Source organism: Nansenia antarctica (assembly GCF_963989245.1).
Source record: "Nansenia antarctica genome assembly, chromosome: 6".
Classification (NCBI taxonomy): domain Eukaryota; kingdom Metazoa; phylum Chordata; class Actinopteri; order Argentiniformes; family Microstomatidae; genus Nansenia; species Nansenia antarctica.
The window spans coordinates 16,391,240-16,415,555 of NC_137676.1; the positions used below are offsets into that span (position 1 = coordinate 16,391,240).

A 24,316-nucleotide genomic window follows, 5' to 3' on the forward strand; every position below is an offset into this window, starting at 1 on the left:
TTATTAATTAAATAAGAGCATATACTGTGTTAATAGTGCAGTGCTACAAGGGCATTCAAATGTAAACTGACGGAAACAAAACGGAAAAAAAACGACAAAAAGAAAGTGTCTGCGATGCATTAAAAACGAAAGCAGCACTCAAGCCACCGTGAAATAAAATGTCTCGGATGCGGACATGCTTCCTTTCCACAGAAAAAAAAGCGATGTTCAAGGCACTGCACTCCTTCTGAGAACTTCACCTTTACGTACGAGTCTCCCGTCCCTGTCGTCTCAAACCGTCGTAGGGTTGGATTCTAAATGTCGTGTTTTTAAAGGTCGACACAAAAACTAACTAGCATGAACGGCGGGAAATCGATCTGAAAACAATTAGGGGCTTATTGGTAATGAAGGATTTTGGTGAAACGTCTCGTGGTGACCGCTGACTTTATAATCACTGGCTGTGGAGTTAACCAAGACCAAAGCCAAAAAGCATTAGGTACCTCATACACACTTACTGAACATGTATACTGTACTCGCACACACGCGCACACACACACACACACGCACACGCACGCACACAGGAAACAACAGGTGCCTGTATAAAGGATATCGACACGCACACTGGATATTTACAAGTTACAGGTTATGTACACAAGTGTTGCTCTTGAACAAAGCAGCTGACCACAGCGCCAGAACAGGCAAGGGCTGCAGGAACACTGGAGAAGACGGGTGGCTGGGCCGACCCTGGAGAGTGAGAGTTCCATGTCGTGGGACAGGGAGGGGAGGGGGTGATCACATTAGGTAGTCCTGCTGTGGGGGCCGGGCTCAGGGCTATGCAGCGCTAGGGGGTAGGCCTGGACCCCGGGGTTGGCCATGGTGGAGAAGGGCAGCACTCCCGCAGCCCCGAGCACCCCCATGGAGCCCACCGGGCTGGGCATGCCATGCCACGGCTGGGGGTACAGGGGACCAGGGGCCACGCTTCCGTAGGGGGCGGCTGGCACGAGGTACCCAGGCTGGAGAATAGAGGGGTTGGCCCCCAGGGCGGCGGGCATGGCCGGACCTAGAGCGGCGGTCAGCGGGCAGGACAGGGGCAGCTGGAACTTGTTTGGAGGAATGGGTAATCTCACCTGTACCAAACGAGAGGGGGACGTTTTAGATTGGGTATATGGTTCACATGCTTATGTAAGGATAATTCCTCATCAGTTCCTACTGCGATATCTGACAACGATGCCAAATTGCCATTTTAGTACTGCCTTGAAATCGCTGTGATCTCCTTTCACTCAATAGGAACAACACTACTGCTGGTTTGCTCACCCCTGGTCAATGTGATCATTCTTTACCCTTTGCACTACTGCCGTTTACAATACTACCTTTGCACATAGCGCATTATTGCACATAGCACCTACCTCTTTGATATAGTCTCCTTTATACATCTGTAAAAATAAATAAAAATAAAATCAATTATTACCTACTCTACACATAAGCTACCTTAACTGTACATAGCTCATAACTGTATATACCTCTGAACTACCATACTTGCCATACTGTACCCATCACTATCATTGTAATTTGTTTTGTATCATGTTTTATATCATGTTTTTATATCACTATTTGCACTTCTGGTTAGATGCTGAACTGCTTTTCGTTGTCTGGTACTTGTACTCTGCAATGACAATACAGTTGAATCTAATCTAAATCACTGGGTTTCATTCATTGTTACCTCCCGGGTGGCGCCCCCCTGTGGCCTGGCTCTGCCCTCCAGGTCCTGCCTGCGTGTCTGCTGTTTGATCTGGTTCAGGGAGGGCCGCGGCTGGTGGGCCGCAAGCGTCTCCTTGGTCCAATCATCTACCAGCTTGTGCATGTTGTCCGTGAAGGTGCCCTTCTTGTTGTTGCTGTTGTTGGTCTGGACCTGAGCAAGCCCCCCCATGATTGGCTGAGGAGAAGGCAAGGGCGCGGCCACGGCAGGTGGCGGCTGTTGCTGACTGGCGGTCGCCGCTGTCTGCGCTGCGCTGGCGCCGTGGGAGGACCCTGGAAGACAGACAGCTCTTAAACTCTGCCTGGTTACACGCCTCCGAGGGAATCGATTGGCTGCTGTAAGGCCTAGTGATCTATGAGAGGTCAACAACCATCGGCCGGCATAGCAGCCTGATCTTTTGCAGAAATGGGTCAGAAGCAGGTCAGCTACTATTTAGCATGAAAAGGCTTCATTGTGTTTCACTTAACAAACCCCCCCCCAGAAATGTGACTATTTTAGTGTCAGCAAACGAGTGGGTTCTCAAACCTAGCAGCCAAAGGATTTCAGCCCCCCCCGCCATGTTGAACCCCACCCACCACCTCAGCCAATAGACAAAACGGAAACAATTTAATCTGATACGAAACACAAGAGACACATTACCCAGCATTCAAAGACATTTAGCCCAAACAACGCCATGCACTACAAAACCGAATCCAAAATCATATCAATTATGAGGTGACTCACACTCCATGTGCAACACGTACCCAAACATTTCGAACAAAACTGGGTGCCAAAAACAACAAGTGAATAAAGAAAAAAAAAACTTGTCCATGCCAACAGAAGAGAGAGAGAGAGAGAGAGAGAGAAAAAAAAAAAAAGTAGCAAAGACAGATAAAGAAGAAAGTAAATGAGATATTTACTACTACTGCGCTCTTTGCCTAGACATAGTCGTTTCAGAGTGGACCCTATAAAAAGGTAAAACAGCACAAGACAGAGACAGTTAGGCCGGGACACACTGCACACCACAGGTCTGTGGACAAGCTGCTTCAAAGCCACACACAGCTATCAAATCAGTCAGGGAAGGAGAGAGAGAGAGAGAGAGAGGACAGGGAGGAGAAGGGGGTTTAAAAATCAGTGAGTAGAAGAAATGGGGAGGGGGGTGGGACTAGGCCCTCTTGTGCGGTCTATAGAAAAGGTAACAAAAAAGGGGTGAGGACAAAAATCAAATAATGGGACAGACAGACAAGGCCTAGAGCAGGTTCCCGCTGGGACCAGATATACTGAAAAATGTATGCACTCGCTGCAATGGAAGTCGCTTTGGATAAAAAGCTTCAGCTAAAATGGCGTATATTATTTAGAACAGAAACAGACGCCTGAGCCCCTGGCAGGGTTGCAGGGTTTGGAGAAGACTGGTCCACAGTAAGGTGGGGGCAGGTCAAAGGTCGTGACCTTCTCTTCCCTTCCTATGTTCCTCGGAACCCTTTCATCTAGTCGACGTTTACGTCTCAGGGCTTTCTTTTAAAGCCGCTTGGCGGTTGGCATGCTCAGCGTTGCAGCGGAAATGTTTCAGACTTGATTTATTTTATTTTAAGAGTATTAGGCTATGTTGTTCTCAGACAATAGAGAAATCATTATCACAAAGAGGAAGTGGTCCTGGAAAAAAAATGGCTTGATTTCAGTATAATTACGCAATGTCTTGGTGCTCCAGCTTGGCCATTTAAAAGGCTCATTGGTTGAACCTACAGTCCTCCAAACTGAGCTATTGAACGCTCGTCGTCATTGGTTGCCGGGAGGTCCTGATTACAAATCCTTCATGCTGTTCACAGGGGGGGGGGGGGGGGGCTAAGACTCCCCTGAAGCTGCTTTTAAACACGGCTGACACGACAGTGCTAGTCAGTACGCTAAAACGCCTGTGAAACATAAACAAAAAGAAGGAACCAAAACACAAACCGAAGAGCACAGAGACGCTAGCCGGAGCACATCAGTCAGCACTTCTTTACATGCAGGGAAAGCAGGAGAGAGAAGGAGGAGGAGGAGGAGGAGGAAGAGGAGGAAGAAATATTGATGATACAGCCCTTTTGCAGGAGCAAGTCTCCATCAGTGCCCCTGCCTCCCGCCTGCACCATGCATGTCCTCCTCCAAACATGAGACAGAGAGAGAGCCCTCCTCTAGACCGGGCCTATATCTGGGAGGGGGGGTGGGGGTGGTGGTGGTGGTGGGGGGGGTGGCGGGGGGCTTTGTGTTGGGATACAGAGGGGGTCGCAGACTTGGCCGACGCGCCTCGACTTGAGACGCGATACACAATTAAGGAAGTGAGTGAATGAAAACACACACACACAGACACACGCACGTTATGATACAAAGGCTTTGGCGCGCGCGCTCTCACACACACACACACACACACACACACACACACACACACACACACACACGGTCCGAATCTCTAGCCATGCCCATGTTTGGAAAAGGCGAGCTCTAACACATAGAGTATGCTTTTGGAGTCTGTTTTGTTAGGTAAAAGCCAGCAGCAGTGCACAAAGCGTTTGTATGGAGGGACTAATGATTTGTATCTAATTCCAGAAAACACAAACTTCGAGGTCAGGGGTAGGGGGGGGGGGGTTGGGAGCTATGAGGAGGAACACAAAATGACGGATGTATGCTTCTGTCAAGGGCAGGGGACAGTGAGGGAGGGAGGGAGGAAGAGTCTGAATAAAACAGTCTGGTTGAGCGAACAGGTGGACAGAGGAGAGGTGGAATAAAGAAGAGAGGAGGAGAGGGGGGAGGGGGAGGGGGAGGGGGGGTGTGGAGGTGGGTGAAGAAAAGTAGAAAAAGAACAAATACAAACAGATGGACAGAGACATGGGTCCACTGAGGAATCTAGTGCGCGGTTTGCTACTAGATTTATAGGTCACTCTCTCTGACGTTTGGTGATAAACCGTCCAGCCTGTAAAAATGAATATAAAAGAGGGAAGAAGAGAAGAAACAAGAGAGAGAGAGAGATACTTCTGTGAAAGAGGACAGAGACTGAGAATGAGAAACTCCCACCACTAACAGCCCCCAGTACAGGGCAGACAGATGGACTCAAACCAGGGGAGACATACACCTCATTATTTCCCCACAGGGGAAGTTGTCACTAAGCACTGCTCCAAGACCAGCCACCCCTCCCTCCCCCCCCCCCCCATCAGGAGGAGTTACCGGTACACAAACCCCATGCATTTAATAACAACAATATAATAATACACTTTATTTGTATAGCACTTTTTCAAAACACAGTTACAAAATGCTTTACAGAACAAGTAATAGTACACAGGGGGCGTCTTTAAAGGCAACTTCTCCTGACATCCCGTGTCATACAGTGACGTGGTGACGTGTTGAGAGATATTAGAGGATGCAGCACGCCCCAGTGTACAGTTGTCTGTAAAACATCATACACCCGTTTTGGTTTCGGCTGATTTTCTCTACAAATCATTCCTGAAAAGTCCCCGTGTTGTTGTGACTCTGGCCTTTGACTAATGAGTTTATTTAGGTCATGGGTTTGGAATATTAGAGAGCTTAGGGGATTACGCTAGGCTCTTGGTGTTGGGCAACGGTCAGAGTACAAATCGATGATGCGTTTTGAGTGTGTGTTTGTGTTTGAGTGATTGTGTTTGTGCTTTTCGGGAACTACACACAAACCTACCGAATAGTGTGTAGCATGCATACAGAAATTGGTATGAAAAAGGTATATGTATTCCTGTCTGTGTAGATAAAATGTCCCATCTGTGCATGCATCTACATTTACATCTTTGGCATTTAGCAGACGCCTTTATCCAAAGCGTCTTACATTTGACTAAGTATGTAAGCGAATCATCTAATCCATCAGTCAGTCATAGCAAGAAAAAGTAATCTATGCTCAGGCCAGCAGCCATTGGCAGTCATAAGCCTAGAGGAAGTTAAGAATTAAGACTACGTGTGTGTGTGTGTGTGTGTATGTACCTTGGCCAGGGCCTGCGTGGGTGGCCGCGCCGTCGCCGTGGAGACCAGTGTAGATGCTGTCTGTGGAGAGAGAGCCCTTGAGGGAGCAGGGCTGCTTGGTCTGGACCGGGTCTGGGTGGGCGGTCGCAGCGGTCCTGGGCAGAGTGCTGCTGGTACTGGTGGTGCTGCTGCCGCCGCTGGAGCGGGCCGAGCCGTCCGACAGCACCGAGCTTTTGGCCGGAGAACTAGACGAGCTGGCCGTGCTCTCACCTTCAGCACACAGGGCGGAGGGAGGGATGGAGGGAGGGAGGGAGGGATGGAGGGGTGAGTCAGTCGGAACGAAACAATGAGTCATTCTGAATCCTCACGCACTCCCACGCCTCTTCCCTCAAGAGTCTCGGACATGATTCCGTCTTTTTTTCCGCACTCGCTTTGCATCCCACTCGCTCGCTTTTCTCTCCTTCCCTTCACGCGCAAACACACACACACACACACACACACACACACACACACACACACACACACCACAACACACTTCCCTCCTCTCTCTCCCTCACACCCACCCACACACCTTTCCTCTCACCGGCCGAGGCGTTGAGGTTGTTTTTGAGCTGCTGCACCAGGGGGTTGAGCAGCTTGCCAGCCTTCAGCTTGTGCTTGCTGGCCCTGCGCCTGCGCCCACTAGGGGGCGCTGCGTGCAGCAGGCCCACACTGGGGGGCAGGCTTTTACCCAGATCCTTGTACAGACCCTCGATCTCCCCTCTCTGGAACGACTGCAGCTCAGAGATCTCCTTCATGTGTCTGTGGAGGAACCGAGAGAGAGAGAGAGAGAGAGAGAGGCAGGGGGAGAGAGAGAGAGAGAGAGAGGAGAGAGAGGCAGAGAGAGAGAGAGGCAGAGAGAGAGAGAGAGGCAGAGAGAGAGAGAGGGAGAGAGAGAGAGAGGGAGGCAGAGAGAGAGAGGGAGGCAGAGAGAGAGAGAGAGAGAGAGGCAGAGGGAGAGAGAGGCAGAGGGAGAGGGAGCCAGCGAGAGATATTAATGAGCACGATAAAAGGAAATGTATGCCATTTCTCTCATTTTAGACGGGAGAGAAACTGCCATTTATATTGGCTGGTATGGTTTTTAAAAGGTCAATAATGAGCAGTGAACTCTGTGAAGTGTTTTATGAGCAACAAACAAAATTCACGGTTATCAATACGACTCGTGGCAGTGTTCGCTGCGGTGGTATGGTGCATTTCATAGGGCTGGCTTTCACCCAGTGTTTGTGTGTGTGTGTGTGTGTGTGTGAGCCCCACTTCCTTGGGTTCAAGAGGAAACCCAGTGGAAAATTGGACACTCATTCCGCTGGTTTTGGAGTTTGGTCTGATTGGCCAGACCTGAATGACCTCTGTGTCCGAGCCGGGGTGTCCCTGGAGTGGGTGCGGTCTGACTCTGAGACTGTTCGGGTCTCAGAGAACTGTATATCTGACCCTCTCACACAGGTCAGGGCAACAGCCTCCTTTGCTGGACAGAGCCACCAGCTAACATCTAGAGGGGCCAGACGGACTCTCATGGACCTTCATCAACATCAACAACAACAACACTGGACTGGTCTGAAACTCCAGGGAAAACTGGCATGTCTTCCCACAGCTGATCACTCTGTTTCCCACTCTTTTCTAAAAAACACTGCACTCGATGAGGACATTGTCATATTCACAACCAAGGCCAGATTACAAGTCCTTCCTACCAGACTCAACCTCTCTATTTGGTTTCCTTCCACTCAGGTTCCTCATTGCTTGCACCACACCACAGAACAGGTTACAGAAACACTATCACATATCTTGAATGGCTGTTATGTTTACAAAGGAATGTATATAGCACGTCATGACAGAATTGTGAGCCTTATAGTAAAGGACATATCACTCCACTTCCCAGTCACAGTGAAAATGTATACACATGCTTGTGTCAATGCATCTATGTTCAATTTCTGTAATGACCAATGTCACTTTTCACAGTTGTCTGCTAACACACCAGATGTTATTGTTGTTAATGAAGAGTCCAGAGAGGTGTCTGTATTAGAGGTAGCGTGCACCTTTGATATAAGCCTAGAGGAAGCCTTCATGACTAAGGTCATGAAATACCAGCAGCTTGTAGATACCATCTCAGAGCTAGGCTATAGGTGTACGCTATTAGTCTTTATATTTGGCAGCCTTGGACATGTGCACAGATTGGTTGTCAGAGGACTACGTCTACTGGGAATGTCCAAGGGAGAAGCAAAAAGGCTCAGCAAGTATTGCTCTGTCTCTGCGATTATTGGCAGCCGCCATATATGGCGGAGACGGTGTTACTTGTACCCGTGAGTCTTGTCCTGTTGTATGTGAAAGACATTGTCCATGTCTGTTTGTGAATGCATCCCATCTGTGCCTTCAGTATTTGTGTCCCTGTATACTTGTCTCTATGTGGACATAAATAAATGATTAAAATGTGTGCATGTGTGTGTCCCTACTTCTCTCTGAGCCTCTGCAGCTCCTTCCTCATGTCTGCGTCCTCAAACTCCGAATCGTTGTCGCTGCTGACGTACGACGAGTGGGCGTGGCCGCTGGACGGCGAAGGGGCGTGGCCGTTGGCCACCACGGGCTGGCGGCTCGGCGAGTCGGAGCTCTGCACGCTACTGCTGCGGCCCGACCGCCGCAAGAAGGCCACCGCCCTCTTCATGAGGTCGCTCCCACTATGCTCCGAGAGGCCGTGGGGGGGCGGGTGGGCCGGGGGGGGAGCCAGACTGCTGCTGTCCTCCTCCCCCGAGTCGGAGTACAGATGGAAGGAGGAGTAGTGTGTGGCGGGGGTGTCGACGCTCTGAGCCCGGGGGATGTGGGTGGGGGTCATGTCGGGGCTGGTGGTGGGGGTCTCCTCGTAGACGTCCGGGGGGGCAGAGTAGCGGTTACTGCCGCCGTGGGGTTTGGGGGCGCCGTCGGCCCCCGCATCGGCGGCGGTCGTCACGGAGAACCTGCCCACGGCCACGCAGCCCTGCTCCCTCCCGCCACGGCCCTCCGCCGCGGGGCGAGACCCCCCCGAGCCACTAGAGGGCGCCGGGGAGCCGCAGCCTTTCCTGCTCTTCTCCAGACGGCGGATGACGTCAGGAGGAGTGGGGACGATCTGGAGAGACGGAGGAAGACACAGTCAGCTGAGCATCTCTGCTTTCACTCCGTCCTAAAGGCCAAGAACAGGACCGATTACAATTCGATCCAATCAAATTTGAAATGGATTGAATTGGATAATTCCTAGTCCGACTGAATCGCATTGTTAATCATTTAATTAAAATCGAAAAGACAAACATTTTACATCACATTTTCAGCATTTAGCAGACTCCTTTATCCAAAGCGACACGCTTGAGACAAATGTATTTGTTGTAAGTGAATCCTTGATCCGTCAGTCAAAGCCAGAAAAAGTCATCTATGCTAGGGCCAGAGGCCATTGGCAGTCGTAATGCAAGAAGAAGGAAGAATTAGGATTTTTTATTTATTTTATTATTTTGTAATTATTTACAGTAGAGAAACTGTACAGTTGGGTAGAGGGGATGATGAGGTCTTAGGAGGGACAGTTAAGTTGTAGCCTGAAGATGGGATGATATGAATTTCACTGCGATTAATCGAATACCAAAAAAAATCAAAGTTCAATATTTTTGGCTTATTCGATTTGGAGCATTTCAAGAGCGTTTGAGCCGTGATGAAGTAAGAGCAGGGAGAGTAGAACGTTACCTGGAAGTGTCTGGAGCCGCCCACTACTTCACCCTGGTTCAACATCCTGTTAGAGGCTTCAGAGAGGAACAGACCGAGGTTACAGTACACTCAGTGTGGTTGTAGAGATATACACTCAGTATGGTTGTAGAGATATACACTCAGTATGGTTGTAGAGATATACACTCAGTATGGTTGTAGAGATATACACTCAGTATGGTTGTAGAGATATACACTCAGTATGGTTGTAGAGATATACACTCAGTATGGTTGTAGAGATATACACTCAGTATGGTTGTAGAGATATACACTCAGTATGGTTGTAGAGATATACACTCAGTATATAGGTATGTGTATAGGTATGTATGGGTATTTCAGGATGTACAGATATCATTGTGTTCAGAGAGGAACAGAGGGGCGTTAGAGGACACTCAGTAACAGGGACACGGGTCATCAGAGGTACATTCAAATGGGAGCATCACTGTTTGGTGACGTGTCCTATGTTGGATATGTATTTTGTGTTTGGGTATTTCAGGACGTACCGTCGTTATTGTGTTTTGTATTGCCCCTCGTGGATAATAAAGATTCACTCTGTGTTCTGCCTTACGGGACTTACCTGCCGCTGCAGAGTCAGTCTGGGTACCTAGACTGTCGGCACGCTCAGGGATCTGAGGCTGAGAGAGAGAGAGAGAGAGAGAGAGAGACAGAGAGAGACAGAGAGAGAGAGAGAGACAGAGAGAGACAGACACACAGAGAGAGAGAGAGAGAGAGAAGGAGAGAGAGAGAGAGAGACACAGAGAGAGACAGAGAGAGAGAGAGAGAGAGAGAGAGAAAGAGAGAGAGAGAGAAAGAGAGAGAGAGAGAGATAAAGCAGCACAGTGAAATGGTCCATTAGTGTGACAGCGTGTGAACCAGACAAGGTCGTGCAGTCTAGCCAGTATCCTCCTGACCCCTGTCTGGACATGTCGTCGTCGTCCCCCACCACACACACACACACACACACACACACACACACACACACACACACACACACACACACACACACACACACACACACACACGTGTGTCAGGGCCTATCAGTGTTAAAGCAGCAGGGTCTAGTGGAGTATTTTGTTCAGCACACTCAGCTGTACTCCCTCTCTCTGTCTTTCTAACTGCAGTAGCAGTCTCACTGAGCAGCAGTGACTACAGTCAATGGCTCAATCAATACCCCACCGGGGCTCAATGACAGTGCTATCAGATCAGATGCTGCCCATATCAGAATATCGGAACACTGCTTCCCAGACTCGGATGCATGATGCACACACACACACACACACACACACACACACAGACACAGACACAGACACAGACACAGACACAGACACACACACAGACACACACAGACACAGACACAGACACACAGAGACACACACAGACACACACAGACACACACACACACAACACCGGTGTCTTCATACCAGCATCTCCCCCTTCCGGGCGAGCCCCCCCTCCGCAGGGGTCTGGCTGTCAGAGACCCCGTCAGTGCTGGAGCCCTGGGGGTCCGAGGCGGCGCTGGACGTCTGGGACGTGGGGGCGTACTCCTGGTACAGCAGGTTCCTCAGCTTCTCGTCCAGAGTCTTAATGGTCCGGTCCACAAACTCAACCCTGGGGGGCCCCTCTCCGTCAGACTCCCCCGGACCCCCACCGCCCCCCCCAGAGCACCCCGGCTGCTGCAGGGACCCCCCCGCCCCCGCTGGGACCAGGTGGGCCGGGCTCTGGGGCTGGGAGGTCACCGTCCCCTGCTGGACTGAGTGGGGCGTGGCGTAGGGCTGCTGGAAGATGACCGGCGGCTGGTGGGAGGAGCCCAGGGGAGGGGGGGGGTCTCCCACGGGGCTGGCGTCCGGGTGGGTCAGGGAGGAGGGGGCGGCGGCGCCCTTCACGTCCAGGGACATGGGCGGCGCGATGGGGCAGCAGGGGATGTCGGACACCATGGACACGACGCCGGCCACGCAAGGCTCGTCCGCGGAGAAGGAGTTGTGGCGGTCGATGGCGGCGGTCGGGGGGTTGACGTTGTTTGTGGCCGTGACGGTGGCGCAGGGCTGAGGCTGCTGCACGCGCTGCGCCCTGGCGATGCCCACGCTGGGCTCCTGAGGCTGGGGGGCCGAGCTCTGGGGGGAGGCGGGGGGGGCAGACGGGGCTGGAGGCCCCAGAGGAGCCGAGGCGGTCAGGACAGGAGGAGGAGCCGGGGGGGCGGCGGTGGCAGAGGCGGACAGAGGGGGGGTGCTGCAGCTGGACCGAACGGATGACGAGGGACACCCCTCGGAATCTGGGAAGGAGAGAGAGAGAGAGAGAGAGAGAGAGAGAGAGAGAGAGAGAGAGAGAGAGAGAGAGAGAGAGAGAGAGGGGAAGAGAGAGTGTGTTACAAAGAGGTGAGGAGAGGAGAAGGCAAGGCAAGGCAAGTTTATTTGTATAGCACATTTCATACAACAGGGGCAATTCAAAGTGCTTTACATACATTATTTAAAAATACAGCAAGAGGAGTATAAAAAAATTAAAATTACAATTGCAAATATAAGAAGTAAATAGATAAAACATTTAAAAAGACAATAGTTAATGGAAAAAATACATTGATAGAAGTGTTTGTGTTTAATCATAACTGGTGCAAAACATGAAGGTTTTTTAGCTTAGATTTAAATATTAAGGGTTTGGGCCTGTTTGATTTCTTCAGGGAGTTTGTTCCAAGAGCATGCAGCAGCGTGACTGAAAGCTGCTATACCGTGTTTTGTTTTTACTCTTGGAAGAAGGAGGGGATGCCAAAACAAAAAGAGGAGGGGAGTTGAGGAGATGGAGGTCCTGTGGGGGGGGGCGGAGCGTTACGTCATCACTTCCCTTCAGGGATGTATGTGTGTGTGTGTGTGTGGTGAGAGCACAGAGTGTGTCCTTCATCCGTATAGCCTGGAGACGCTGCAGCAGCAGCGTTACATAACATCACCCCCCGGCGGCTCAGACGCACAACAGCCTACATTTCACTGCAGAGCTGTACGGAACTGACGTGTGTATGTGGGGGGGTGGGGTGTTTGTGCAGGTTGTGTGCGCGTGTGTGTGGGCGCACATGTGTGTCCTTGTGTGTGGGTGGGTAGGTGGGTGGTGCAGGTTGTGTGTGCATGTGTGGGCAGGCATGTGTGTGTGTGTGTGTGGGCGCGCGTTTGTGTGTGTGTGTGTGTGTGTGCGTGCGCATCATACCCTTGGTTGTAGAGTTGTCCGATAAACTGGTCTCTCTGTCTGGCGTGGGCATCTCAGCCACGGGGCAGATGATGAACAAGCGCTTGCCAGTGTGGAGCACTGCCAAGGACAGAGACAGACACACACTCATAAATACACATCACCATCCCACCCAGGATAGAGGGAGGGAGGGAGGGAGAGAGAGAGAGGATGTACTGTACAAGGAAACGGAAAGCAAAACGGAGAGAAGGAGAAGAAGAAGAGGGGGGGGTCTGAATCTGAATAAAGACGGAGAGAGATTGTAAAAGTGAAGATGTAGACGTCGTAAGACAAAAGACAGAGAAAGAAAGAGATGCCAATCTCTCATTAAACCCCATTCGTCCTCTCCTCTCCTATCTCCGTGCGTGACCACAATAAGCTCCCCAGAGCACGCTAATCTAGTCAGGCAGGAAATCAGCTGGGTTTGAGGTTGACCCCAGTCGCAAGGAGACGGCTGTACTCCGAAATGCATCTACTGCCTGCGGGTTACTAATATATGCCATTTAGCTGATCCTTTTACCCAAAGCGACTTACATTGCAGTAAGCGCATACATTTGTCAGTATATATGGTCCCAGCAGGAATCGAACCCCCCAGCTAAATGTTGTTAGCGCCACGCTCTACCAACTGAGCCACAGAGGACCACGGTTACAGATGAGACGCGGTACACAGCAGGGGGGAGGCCGGTGGAGGTCGAAATCGGAGGACGGGGCTCCATGTAAGGCATGGAGGAACGGAATGAGGAACAATCATCCAAACACACATTGCTTGACTCCCAAATGAGCCCGTCCTCTGATTTCTACCTCCACCGGCCTCCCCCCTGAGTCACAGAGAGACTGGAGCCTTACCGTTCTGCTGGTACACCAGCTGAGGGGAGTTGGGTGTAGCAGTCCTCCCGCCCTACAGAGGGCGACACTCGTCAGAACAGGACGGGATAGAACAACATGCGCCGGTTTCACAGACAAGGCTTAAGCCTAATCCAGGACTAAAAAGCATCTTCAGTGTCGATTTTACATTGAAGGTGTGATTTAGTCCAGGACTAGGCTTAAGCCTCGTCTGTGAAACCAGCCCTACAACTTAGACAATAGAGCTAATCAGAATGGACCTATCGCTAAGCCACGCGCCCTTTGAAAACTCGGACAAACAAACAACGCTTCACTGACAGTGACTGACTGACCGTGACTGAATGACATTCAATGACTTACAATGGCGGGAGTTGGCAAATTTCTGATTTCTGATTTACCACAGCAAGTAAGACATGTTTTTTTTTAAAGATGACAAGAATATTTAGTCTAGAAGCTTTTCACCATCAGATATTAGCGAGTTGTTTGTCTGAGTTTTCTGCCTGTCGTGACTTTTGCTGTGATATGATTGGACAATTTCTATTTTGGGGCGTGGCTTAGCGATAGGTCCATTGCTTTTATTACATCTCCATGTCCAAGTACACAAGAGTAAACTGCTTCGGTTCCTCAACATTGGCATTGCAGCATCAAGATACAAAATCACAATAATACGTAAAGTAAATAAGTAAAATAAGTAAAACTACCGTATAAAGTAATAAAGTGATGGTACTACAGTGGCTTCGATAATGCAAAAATGCTGTGTAAAGTACAATGAGATGGAACGCAATATAATACAGTACCGTTGTTAAATAGCCAAGTAGTTAACAATTGAATCTAGTAGTGTGCAAGTAGTTCTAATAATATAATATGTTATTTTTTAAAAAATAAATAAATTATTATTTCAGAGAGTAAAACAAGGGGAGTGGTAACATACAAATAAACAAAGGAGAAAATAGAATAACAAAAATATGGTTTACCAGTACAAATACAGAATTCGCATAAACCTTTCACCCCCCCCCCCCCCTCCCCTTCCCGATCTCCCTTTACCCCAATAGTTCCCCACCTATCCCAGATACCCCTCACCCACCCGCCCAATCACAACCCCCCCGCCACCCACTCCCACCCCACAGGACCCCATGGAAGGAGCAAATTGATTAGCCTATAGTAGCGTCTTCAGAATGGTGATGGTTTGGTCCCAGCAAGAAACATTATCAGAGAGTGCCTGATGCCTATTAGCAATCCAATGTTCCATGCTGGCTAAGTCTATGAAGTCCAAGAAGATCCACCTCTGCGGTCAGGAAATGGGGTGAAATATGTTCATTTTTGTAGTGTGTGTGGGGTTGGTTTGGGAGTGGCGGTCTCTTGCTTTTTTCCAGTGCATTTCTCCAGGAGCTTGTTGCTTGGGGGAATTAGTTTGACATCTTTTAGGTTTTAGCCAGCTTTGGTACTGTTTCCCTGACGGCAATAGTTTGAACAGTGATGATTGGGGTGGCTGGGGTCCTTAATAATCCTGAGGGCCTTTCTGACACACCGGTCCTTGTAGGTGTCCTGGATGGAGAGAAGCTCACATCCGCTGATCCTCTCAGCTGTCCGTACTTCCCTTTCTTTGCAGCGTTTTGAGACTATGGGCAGTGCAGTTCCCGTACCAGGCAGTGATGCATCCCGTCAGGATGCTCTCGGTTGTGCCTCTGAAGAAGGCCCCTGGGATCGTGAAAACCTCACGCATGTCTTCCTCTGCGAGGGCTGGCTGTGTTGCCTGTGGTGTGGGCTCTCTGGGCTCTCTCTAGGAGGGTCGAGTGGCTTCAGTTCAAAGCGGGCGTAGAAGAGTTTCAACACGTCTGGTAGAGAGTAGCCATGGTTGTGCAGCTGGGGCTTCTCTTTGAAGTCAGAGATCGTGTGGAGACCCTTCCACATACGTCCTTGCCTTAATTACTTTTGGCTGGCTTGATCCCTCTACGAAGGTCATAGCGGACAGTCTCCGGATTTGAATGCCGTCCTTCTCGCAGTTAGCACTGTCTGGACACGGTTTCCGGGGCTCTCTACGACAACATGACCTTTCTACCAGTGGTCCCAATTCAGTTAAGTCGCAGTTGCAGTGAATGGTTTTTGGCCGCCCTTGTTGGCAAAGTCATCATGAGGGGAGAGGTGTTGGGAGATGTCCATGGCCCTGTCCCCACCTCTCCTCCAAAGCTCTGTGTCTCACCTCTCCCTCACCTCTACGGTCCTGTCTCACACCTCTCCCTCACCTCTCCTCCAAAGCCCTGTCTCACAACACTCCCCCACGGCCCTGTCTCACCTCTCCCGTCAGGATGCCAGCTCCATGGCTCTGCTGGGGGCTGCCTATATGGTCGGACCTCCTCTCCCCCTCTGTGTCCTCACTCAGCATGTCCTCCGCCTTGTCCACGATGTCCTTCAGCTGCTCGATAAACATCTCCTTCTCCAGGGGCAGGATGAAGTCGTTCTCCAGCTGAGACAGACAGACAGGACAGGACAAACAGGACAAGACAGAGATAGAGAGAACAGGTCACTCATCATTGTTATACTACCTAGAGTCTGAAAAGTTTGGTTGTTGTCAAACATTCAGGTGGTTCAATCGTTTCACCAGAGGCGAGACATCAAAAATTTACTTTGTGTGCCACCTGCATAGAGAACATTGTAGGGAGAGTTAAATAAAGAAATGCATGTGCTATGAAATATTAATCCAACTCTAAATGTAAGTACCCGAAAGAGTGAGAGAGAAAGGGAGGAGAGAGAGGGAGAGGGGGAGAGAGAGGGAGAGGGGGAGAGAGAGAGCAAGAGAGAGAGAGAGAGATTTGCTGCAATGCAGAGGAGAACAGCATCACAGGGAATTGCAGCGCCCTGAGACATGAGATGCTCTTTCATCTCATCTCACTCAAACGAGAGGTGGGCTTGCAGGTGAGACGGCACCCAGCCGTGAGGTCCGACAGACGAGAGGGGGGCCGTACCATGAACGTGGCTATCTCCTCGGGGGCGTCTCCGTCCAGGTCAAACTTGAAGGTGACCATCTTGTGGTTGTGGGTCTCCAGCTGACACTCCACCATCTTGTCCCCCGTGTTACACACCTGAACAGGACAGAAGAGGAGCCAGGGGTGAGAGGTCAGGAGAGGATCATTTCTCCCTCCCCCGGCCCAAGTCCATGGAGAGTCCATCAGTCCTGTACTCACGTTGAGCATGCTGAGTTTGGGCCGGTTGATCTTCTCCTGGCGGGAGCGGGTGCGCGTGGACCTGCGGTGGTGTTTGCGGACCTTGGCCTCGCCCTTCCCTCCGTGCGTCCCCTCGTAACCGTCGCTCATCTCCTTGCCCGAGGTGGCGTCAGAGTTGACACTGGTTCGCAGAGTTGAGAAAAAAAGAAAAATGACAGTCAGTCAGTCAGTCGATGCACACAACACACAGAACCAGTAATACCTGGGTTTGGTTCTTGCTTCTTTTAATAAGTGACTGATTTAGACCAGTGTTTCTCAAACCTCTCCTCGGGGACCACCAGCCGTTCCACATATTTGATCTGTTCCACCACCAGCACACCTGATTCAACTAATCAAGTGCAAAGCAATTATGATTTGTACTTGATTAGTTGAATCGGGTGTGCTGGTGGTGGAACAGATCAAATATGTGGAACGGCTGGTGGTCCCCGAGGAGAGGTTTGAGAAACACCGATTTAGACCCATAGATGGAACACTACTGTGCACTCGGCATCTAACTTAAAGGGAGTTACAGAAACGAGGACAGCAGTTGGGTTCTCCTGCTACAGTACTATGCTGAACCGAAAGGGGCAGAAAAGATGTTTACAGTCATGGTATACAGTATGTATCAAAATCCAGACTGAGGGTGAGTTGGTAAAACAGATGAGGCATAGGAGAGGGCCCACATTTACTTTCTCAAAACATGATAAGAGGGTTGTTATTGTATCATGGATCTTGGTGTCAAGTTCAGACAAATACAGAACAGAAACAGTATCCAGACTTCCTCCACACAGCGCCAATCTGTCATCCTGAACCAAAACACACGTCCTGAAAACTATGCTGCTCCCCCCCCCCCCCAGAAGACACCATTATCCTCCCTCAGCCCCTACAAGGCCATGGTTCAATGGTTCAGAGATCATCATGGTCGTCAGACACCACACCCAGCGCCACCACAAGCCTGTGCAGCTCTCTCTGCTACCACAACCCCGGGCAGATTACCACTGCTATGCTACCATCTCTCCACCCTCACCAAAACACCAAAGCCCCCCCACCCCACCCCCCACCCCTCTCCCTGAGAGAGCTGACAGATTACTGTGCCCTCATGCTGAAGACTGGCTGATGAGCATCACAGTGTCTGTCTCCCTCTCCCTCCCTCGCACCCCCTCACCCCCTCCCTCCCTCCCTCTCTCCCTCCCTCGCACCCCCTCCCTCCCACCCCTCCCTCCCCCTCACCCCCCCTCCCTCCCTCTCACCCCCTCCCTTCCCTCCCTCCCTCCCTCTCACCCCCTCACCCCCCTCACCCCCCTCCTCCCTCTCCTCTCCCTCCCCTCCCTCCCCTCCCTCCCCCTCTCCCCAGCGAGATGAGCTCCTACCTGTCGTAGGCGTTCTGTCCGGACGCCTGTTTATCTGAAGCAGGATCCTTCAGGCAAAACAAAACAGAACAGAACAAAAACAAAAACAAAAACATATTTAGTCAGAGAGGACGATGATGGTCACGTGTAATGACCTGTTTAGCCATGTAAAGACAGATGCGAGTGCTTGGTGAGTCAAGAAGGAGAGGGGTCAGAGTTTTCTTTCAGTTGAGATATGAGTGGTGCTGTGAGGGGGGGGGGGGGCAGAGGTAGGAGTGGTTGAAAACAGGGGGGTACAAGGATGGTGATGCTCCCCAGGGCTGTAAGAGAGGCAAAAGAGAGGAAGGGCAATGAGAGGTGATGGTGAGTGAGTGAGTGTCTCCACACCTCTAGGTTGGGCTCTGCTGGGGCCTGTCCCGTAGAACCTGTGGTCCCCGCGGGACCGCTGGCCTGGTTCTGCTGAGTCAGGCCGGCGCTGGCAAGTCCAGAGGAGGAGGAGGAGGAGGAGGGGGGTGCCTGGGAGCCGGGTGGCTGCTGCGGAGGCGGTGCTGCAGCTTGGCTCGGAGCCTGCGCTTGGGGCGGGTTCTGGTTCTGGTCCAGCTGGGTTGCGGCAGCGATGGTGGTGGTGTCCTGGCCGCCGTGGAGGGGAGGGTAGAACCCAGCCGGCTGGGCAGGGGGGGGGGCAGCCTCTGGGGGGTGGGACTGGGGCTGCTGTGGGATCTGCTCCAGAAAGGATGAGAAAACACAATAAAACATACAATATTGGGAGGGCCGCGTGCACACACACACACACACACACACACACACACACACACACACACACACACACACGAGCATGTACATTAAAGAATAAGGCGATCAAGCGGGCACTTCCTCTTTGGTAAATAGCTATACTGCTGCTCTTACCTGTCTGAGGGGCAGAGAGGTGGCCAGAGAGGCAGGGTAGGGCGGGGTGGGGTGTGTGTCGTGTTGGGGGGCAGCAGGGTACGGCGGGGTGGGGTGTGTGTCGTGTAGGGGGGCAGCACGGTAGGGCGGGGTGGGGTGTGTGTCGTGTTGGGGGGCAGCAGGGTAGGGCGGGGTGGGGTGTGTGTCGTGTTGGGGGGCAGCAGGGTAGGGCAGGGTGGGGTGTGTGTCGTGTAGGGGGGCAGCAGGGTAGGGCGGGGTGGGGTGTGTGTCGTGTAGGGGGGCAGCAGGGTAGGGCGGGGTGGGGTGTGTGTGGTGTAGGGGGGCAGCAGGGTAGGGCAGGGTGGGGTGTGTGTCGTGTAGGGGGGCAGCACGGTAGGGCGGGGTGGGGTGTGTGTGGTGTAGGGGGGCAGCAGGGTAGGGCAGGGTGGGGTGTGTGTCGTGTTGAGGGGCAGCAGGGTAGGGCGGGGTGGGGTGTGTGTCGTGTTGAGGGGCAGCAGGGTACGGCGGGGTGGGGTGTGTGTGGTGTAGGGGGGCAGCAGGGTAGGGCGGGGTGGGGTGTGTGTGGTGTAGGGGGGCGGCAGGGTTTAGAGGGGGGTTCTGTAGTACTATGGTGATGGCCGGGAGGTGGGCAGGCTGTGGGTGAGGAGCAGCGGGGTACAGCTGCTGTTGCATGACGGGCGCTGCCACGGCCAGCAGGGGGGTGGGGGAGGGGGAGGGGATGAGGGGCACAGGGGTGCCGGGGGGCGCTAGAGCGGTCTCTATGTGCAGGGAGGTGAGGGGAGAGACAGAGGGGGTCATAGGGCCAGGGTGGCCAGGAGACAGGTAGATAGGGGCCATGGAGAGGGCGGGGGAGAGGTAGGGGGACAGAGGGGCAGTTGAGAGGTAGGGGGACAGAGGGGCGGGGGAGAGGTAGGGGGACAGAGGGGCAGTTGAGAGGTAGGGGGACAGAGGGGCGGGGGAGAGGTAGGGGGACAGAGGGGCAGTTGAGAGGTAGGGGGACAGAGGGGCAGGGTGGGGGTGGGGGTAGGAGTCACATCCAGTCATGGAGGTCACCACTTGGATGGTGGGATATGGTGAGAGAAACTGGGAGAAGGAAAACAAACAGTAGATAGAAAAGGGAAAACATATCAAAAGGAGGACAGCGTCTGGGCCTGAACTCACAAAAAGGTTCTTAAAAGAAATGTCTTCAGAATGTAAACTGCCATTTTTGTTATTCAAACATTTCAAATACTGTTCCCAAAAAGGTTAAGAGTGTTCTTTACTCTGTTCTTAAGTTTGCTCTTTAAAAAAAAAAAATATATATTATTATTATTAGGGTTAGGGTTAAATCCTATTTGTGAATCCAGGCCACAGAGCACAGAGCAGACAAGGAGGATGCATTGAGAGCAATATCACCATCATCTTGTCAGCAGCTAGCAACCAAAGTGTACTTTACACACAACCACAAACAACACACACGCTCAGAGACTAGATATGAGAACATCTGTTAGGCAGAGCTACGGATCTGTCAGGCAGTCGTGAGTCAGAGAGAGGAGGAGGGGAGGGGGAGGGGGAGGGGGAGAGAGAGGGAGAGAGAGGGAGAGGGAGGGGGGGAGAGAGAGAGAGAGAGAAGGAGGGGGGAGAGAGAGAGAGAGAGAGATGGGAAATGTGTGTATGTGTGTGGGTGACAGGGAGGTGGAGGGAGGCTGTTACCTGGGAAAGGTGTGTGGGAGGCAGGGAGGTGGAGATCTGGAGCGGCTGTAGCGGTTGAGGGACAGGAGCCTGAGCCAATGGCTGCTGAAGAGGCGGTGCCTGAGCAGGCAAACTGGAAGATGACTGGTGGACATGCTGCAGGAGGTTCTGTCCATCTGGGCCAGCAAGAAGATTCTAGAGAGAAAAGAGTGAGAAAAAAAGGAGAAAAAGAATGGCAATTGGGAGAAAGAGAGAGAGAGAGAGAGAGAGTGAAGGGAAGGAGTGTGGTTACATCTATCATTTGGACATCTGCTTTTCCTGCTATTGACCTAGATCAGAATGACTCACATTTCCTATCCTGTCGTCATGCCTGGAGTCAGCCAGCATCTGCCACACACACACACACACAGGCTTGCGGATGCAGCGGATAAAACCCTTTATTATCGTTTTCATTATCTCGGTTTGGCTACTGTCCGAGGAAACCGCTTGTTATGTTTCACATACCGTGCACACACACACACACACACACACACACACACACACACACACACACACACACACTTATCCCACAGGGACAATCAGACAAGCAAACAAGCAGGATCATCATCGAAAACAATGTTAATCTGTTTATATCCGAGTATTTTTCGAGTGTTTATTGAGAGGAAGGGAGACGTACCTGGTTCAGGAAGGCTGCGCTGTAGAGACCAGGGTGGAACTAGGAGGAAGGAAAACAAAAAGGGTCAGAAATGTAGAGAGATGCTCTCCACGTCGGAGTAGGAATCAGTAGGAGCTGTTGATGCTCTGCTCCGCTCACCTGCTGGACCGGGGTTACTAGGGGGGCAGCCTGCTGGACCAGGGCTAGGGGGGCGGCCTGCTGGACCGGGGCTAGGGGGGCGGCCTGGCTGTGCTGCTGCGCTGTAGTGGCCGCAGCTGGAAGGCTCTGTGGCGGCGCTAAGGGGTTAGCCACCGGGTAGGCCTGTGGGCCTGCAGTCTGCTGGGGCACAGGGGCAGGTGCGTAGGTCTGCCCTGCAGTCTGCTGGGGCACAGGGGCAGGTGCGTAGGTCTGCCCTGCAGTCTGCTGGGTCACAGGGGCAGGTGCGTAGGTCTGCCCTGCAGTCTGCTGGGTCACAGGGGCAGGTGTGTAGGTCTGCCCTGCAGTCTGCTGGGGCACAGGGGCAGGTGCGTAGGTCTGCCCTGCAGTCTGCTGGGGCACAGGGGCAGGTGCGTAGGTCTGCCCTGCAGTCTGCTGGGGCACAGGGGCAGGTGCGTAGGTCTGCCCTGCAGTCTGCTGGGGCACAGGGGCAGGTGCGTAGGTCTGCCCTGCAGTCTGCTGGGTCACAGGGGCGGGTGTGTAGGTCTGCCCTGCAGTCTGCTGGGGCCCAGGGGCAGGTGCGTAGGTCTGCCCTGCAGTCTGCTGGGGCACAGGGGCAGGTGCGTAGGTCTGCCCTGCAGTCTGCTGGGGCACAGGGGCAGGTGCGTAGGTCTGCCCTGCAGTCTGCTGGGTCACAGGGGCGGGTGCGTAGGTCTGCCCTGCAGTCTGCTGGGGCGCAGGGGCAGGTGCGTAGGTCTGCCCTGCAGTCTGGTGGGGCGCAGGGGCAGGTGCGTAGGTCTGCCCTGCGGCCGTCAGTGGCGTGGACGTGTAACTCGGAACCGGAGCGGCCTGCAGTTGTTGCGCGTTCGGAGTGGCGGGCGCGTAGCTCTGCGGAGCAGCGGCGTTCTGTTGCCCCGTCAGGGGTGCGGCGGGGTAACTCTGTAGGGCTACCGGGGCAGCTGGTGGGTAGGTCTGGGCGGCTGGAGTCTGCTGGACCCTTGGCTGGACGTGAGGTGAGACTGGGACCTGCACGGCTGGCTGGCTGTGTTGATGCGGAACGGTGGCCTGTCCTGTCTGAAGGCTGGGGACAGTGGGCTGGGCCATATGTTGTTGTTGTTGTTGTAATAGTAGTATGGGGTTCTGCACTGTTTTCTGGCTGTGTTGGTGAACGGGGGCCTGCGCCGTCTGTTGGCTGTAATGCACAGGGGCAGTGGGCGGCACGGCCGTGGCCATCGGGGGGGCGTGGGGGGTCGGACTCTGCGGGGCTAGGGGGAGGGCAGCTGCCGCGGGTGCGGTATGGGCGTAGGTCTGTATGGGTTGGCTGTGTTGTTGTTGTTGTTGTTGTTGCTGCTGCAGATGTTGAGTTCCCACTGGAGTGGTGTACCTCTGTGCAGTCAGCTGCGAGGGTATCGCTGCTGCTGTTGCTGCTATGCTAGCTGCTATGCTAGCTGCAGTAGCAGTCTGCTGGACCGGCATGGCCGGAGCGGGGTAACTTGCTGCAGTTGCAGTCTGCTGAGAAGTTGGAGCCTGGCAGCCGGCTGCAGCTTGGGTCTGCTGCAGAGTCGGAGCCCTGTAGCTCTGCGCGGCGGTTGGCTGTTGTACGGGCGGTGCCGCTGCGGCGTAGCCGGCTGGCGTCTGCGGCTGAGGCATGGGCACTGCGGCTGAGGCGTAGCTGGCTGCTGCTGCTGCGTTCTGCTGCAGAGTGGGAGCAGGGTAGCTCTGCGCAGCCTGAGTCTGTAGCGGACAGGGAGCGACGTTCGACGCCGAGTAAGTCGCCGCGGCCGGAATGTGGTGCGGCGTCGGAGGCGTGTAGCTCGCCGCGTTGGCCGCCAGTTGGGGAGGAGGGAAGGCGGCGGGGGCGGGGGACACCGGGGGTTGGCCGTGCGTGTGGGGGGGCGCGGCGGGGTAGCTGTGTCTGGGCTGGAGGTACTGCAGAGGGTTGTGCAGGGCGGGGGAGGAGGGCAGGCTCTGGAGCGACGGGTGGTTCTGGAGCAGCGCCGAACCGGGCTGGGAGGAGAGACAGAGACATGTCAGGAGACACGCACACACACACACACTCTCTCTCTCTCTCTCTCTCTCTCTCTCTCTCTCTCTCTCTCTCTCTCTCTCTCTCTCTCTCTCTCTCTCTCACCTCTCTGGAGACACACTGAAGCCCTCATTGAAGTCTATGCTGACTGTTGTATGTTGATAGGAAATCATTGGTCTGATAATCTAGTCAATGAACTAAGTCAAACCTGGATTAAAACATTGTGCAGACCCCCCAAAATAAAACATACATTAGGCTACAAAATACAACCTGCAACATATGACCTTACAACAACACAGGATGTCAATGATAATGAGTGGATGAAGGGTAAAAATAACATCTTGGAAAAACATTCATCGGAACACAATGAGCGGCTTTAACAGGAGGCGGCGGCAGGTGTGCAACTAAAACAAGGAGGCGCAGGAGGGAGGAGGCGGGAGGGGGGGGGGGAGGGGGTATACAGGATGTAGCCATAATTGTGTTCTTTTGGAGGCACCATCTGTCAGTCCCTGGGGGACCCAGGAAGGGGGGGGGAAGGGGGGAGGGGGGCGTACAAGCGAAGCTGGGTAAGGAGACGGCGGTGCGTGTTTGGCATTGGGTCAGTGAAGCAGAAAGAGAGAAGTCGTTAACATCAGGCGTCAGCTGTGGCTGGGGTTAGTTAGTGGGCAGGTTCTACGGTCCTCCACACGCTTGGCTTGTCCCAGAGTGGGCCGTCAGAGAGGACCATCGACTTGGGGGGGGTGGGGGGGGACTCAACTCAACTCCCCCCTCCCCCCCCCCGCATCGCACTAGAACTGAGTGCCTTCTAGAGGCCTAGGCAGGGAAACGAGGCTGTAGAGCAGGCGGTTCGAGGCGGGCTGAAGGGGTCAGGGTTGCGTACGTCTCAAC

At 53.0% G+C, this 24,316-nt stretch overlaps 1 protein-coding gene across 1 annotated transcript in view; it reads right to left on the bottom strand.

Moving 5' to 3' along the window:
• Nucleotides 1-776: 776 nt before the first annotated feature.
• Nucleotides 777-24,316, bottom strand: part of LOC308160335 (serine/threonine-protein kinase WNK2) — a gene marked incomplete at both ends in the record, with an annotated part of 54,824 nt that continues 31,284 nt past the window's right edge. The window contains 21 exons of the mRNA XM_080534252.1: nt 777-1,106; nt 1,700-2,007; nt 2,635-2,679; nt 4,560-4,658; nt 5,690-5,938; nt 6,240-6,469; nt 8,152-8,798; nt 9,401-9,456; nt 9,996-10,053; nt 10,840-11,687; nt 12,605-12,703; nt 13,469-13,520; nt 15,759-15,929; nt 16,429-16,545; nt 16,648-16,807; nt 18,036-18,082; nt 18,402-18,734; nt 18,921-20,003; nt 20,613-20,786; nt 21,268-21,306; nt 21,406-23,409. Of these exons, the coding sequence (XP_080390378.1) occupies nt 777-1,106; nt 1,700-2,007; nt 2,635-2,679; nt 4,560-4,658; nt 5,690-5,938; nt 6,240-6,469; nt 8,152-8,798; nt 9,401-9,456; nt 9,996-10,053; nt 10,840-11,687; nt 12,605-12,703; nt 13,469-13,520; nt 15,759-15,929; nt 16,429-16,545; nt 16,648-16,807; nt 18,036-18,082; nt 18,402-18,734; nt 18,921-20,003; nt 20,613-20,786; nt 21,268-21,306; nt 21,406-23,409 (7,149 nt within the window). The remainder of the gene's footprint in view (nt 1,107-1,699; nt 2,008-2,634; nt 2,680-4,559; nt 4,659-5,689; nt 5,939-6,239; nt 6,470-8,151; nt 8,799-9,400; nt 9,457-9,995; nt 10,054-10,839; nt 11,688-12,604; nt 12,704-13,468; nt 13,521-15,758; nt 15,930-16,428; nt 16,546-16,647; nt 16,808-18,035; nt 18,083-18,401; nt 18,735-18,920; nt 20,004-20,612; nt 20,787-21,267; nt 21,307-21,405; nt 23,410-24,316) is intronic.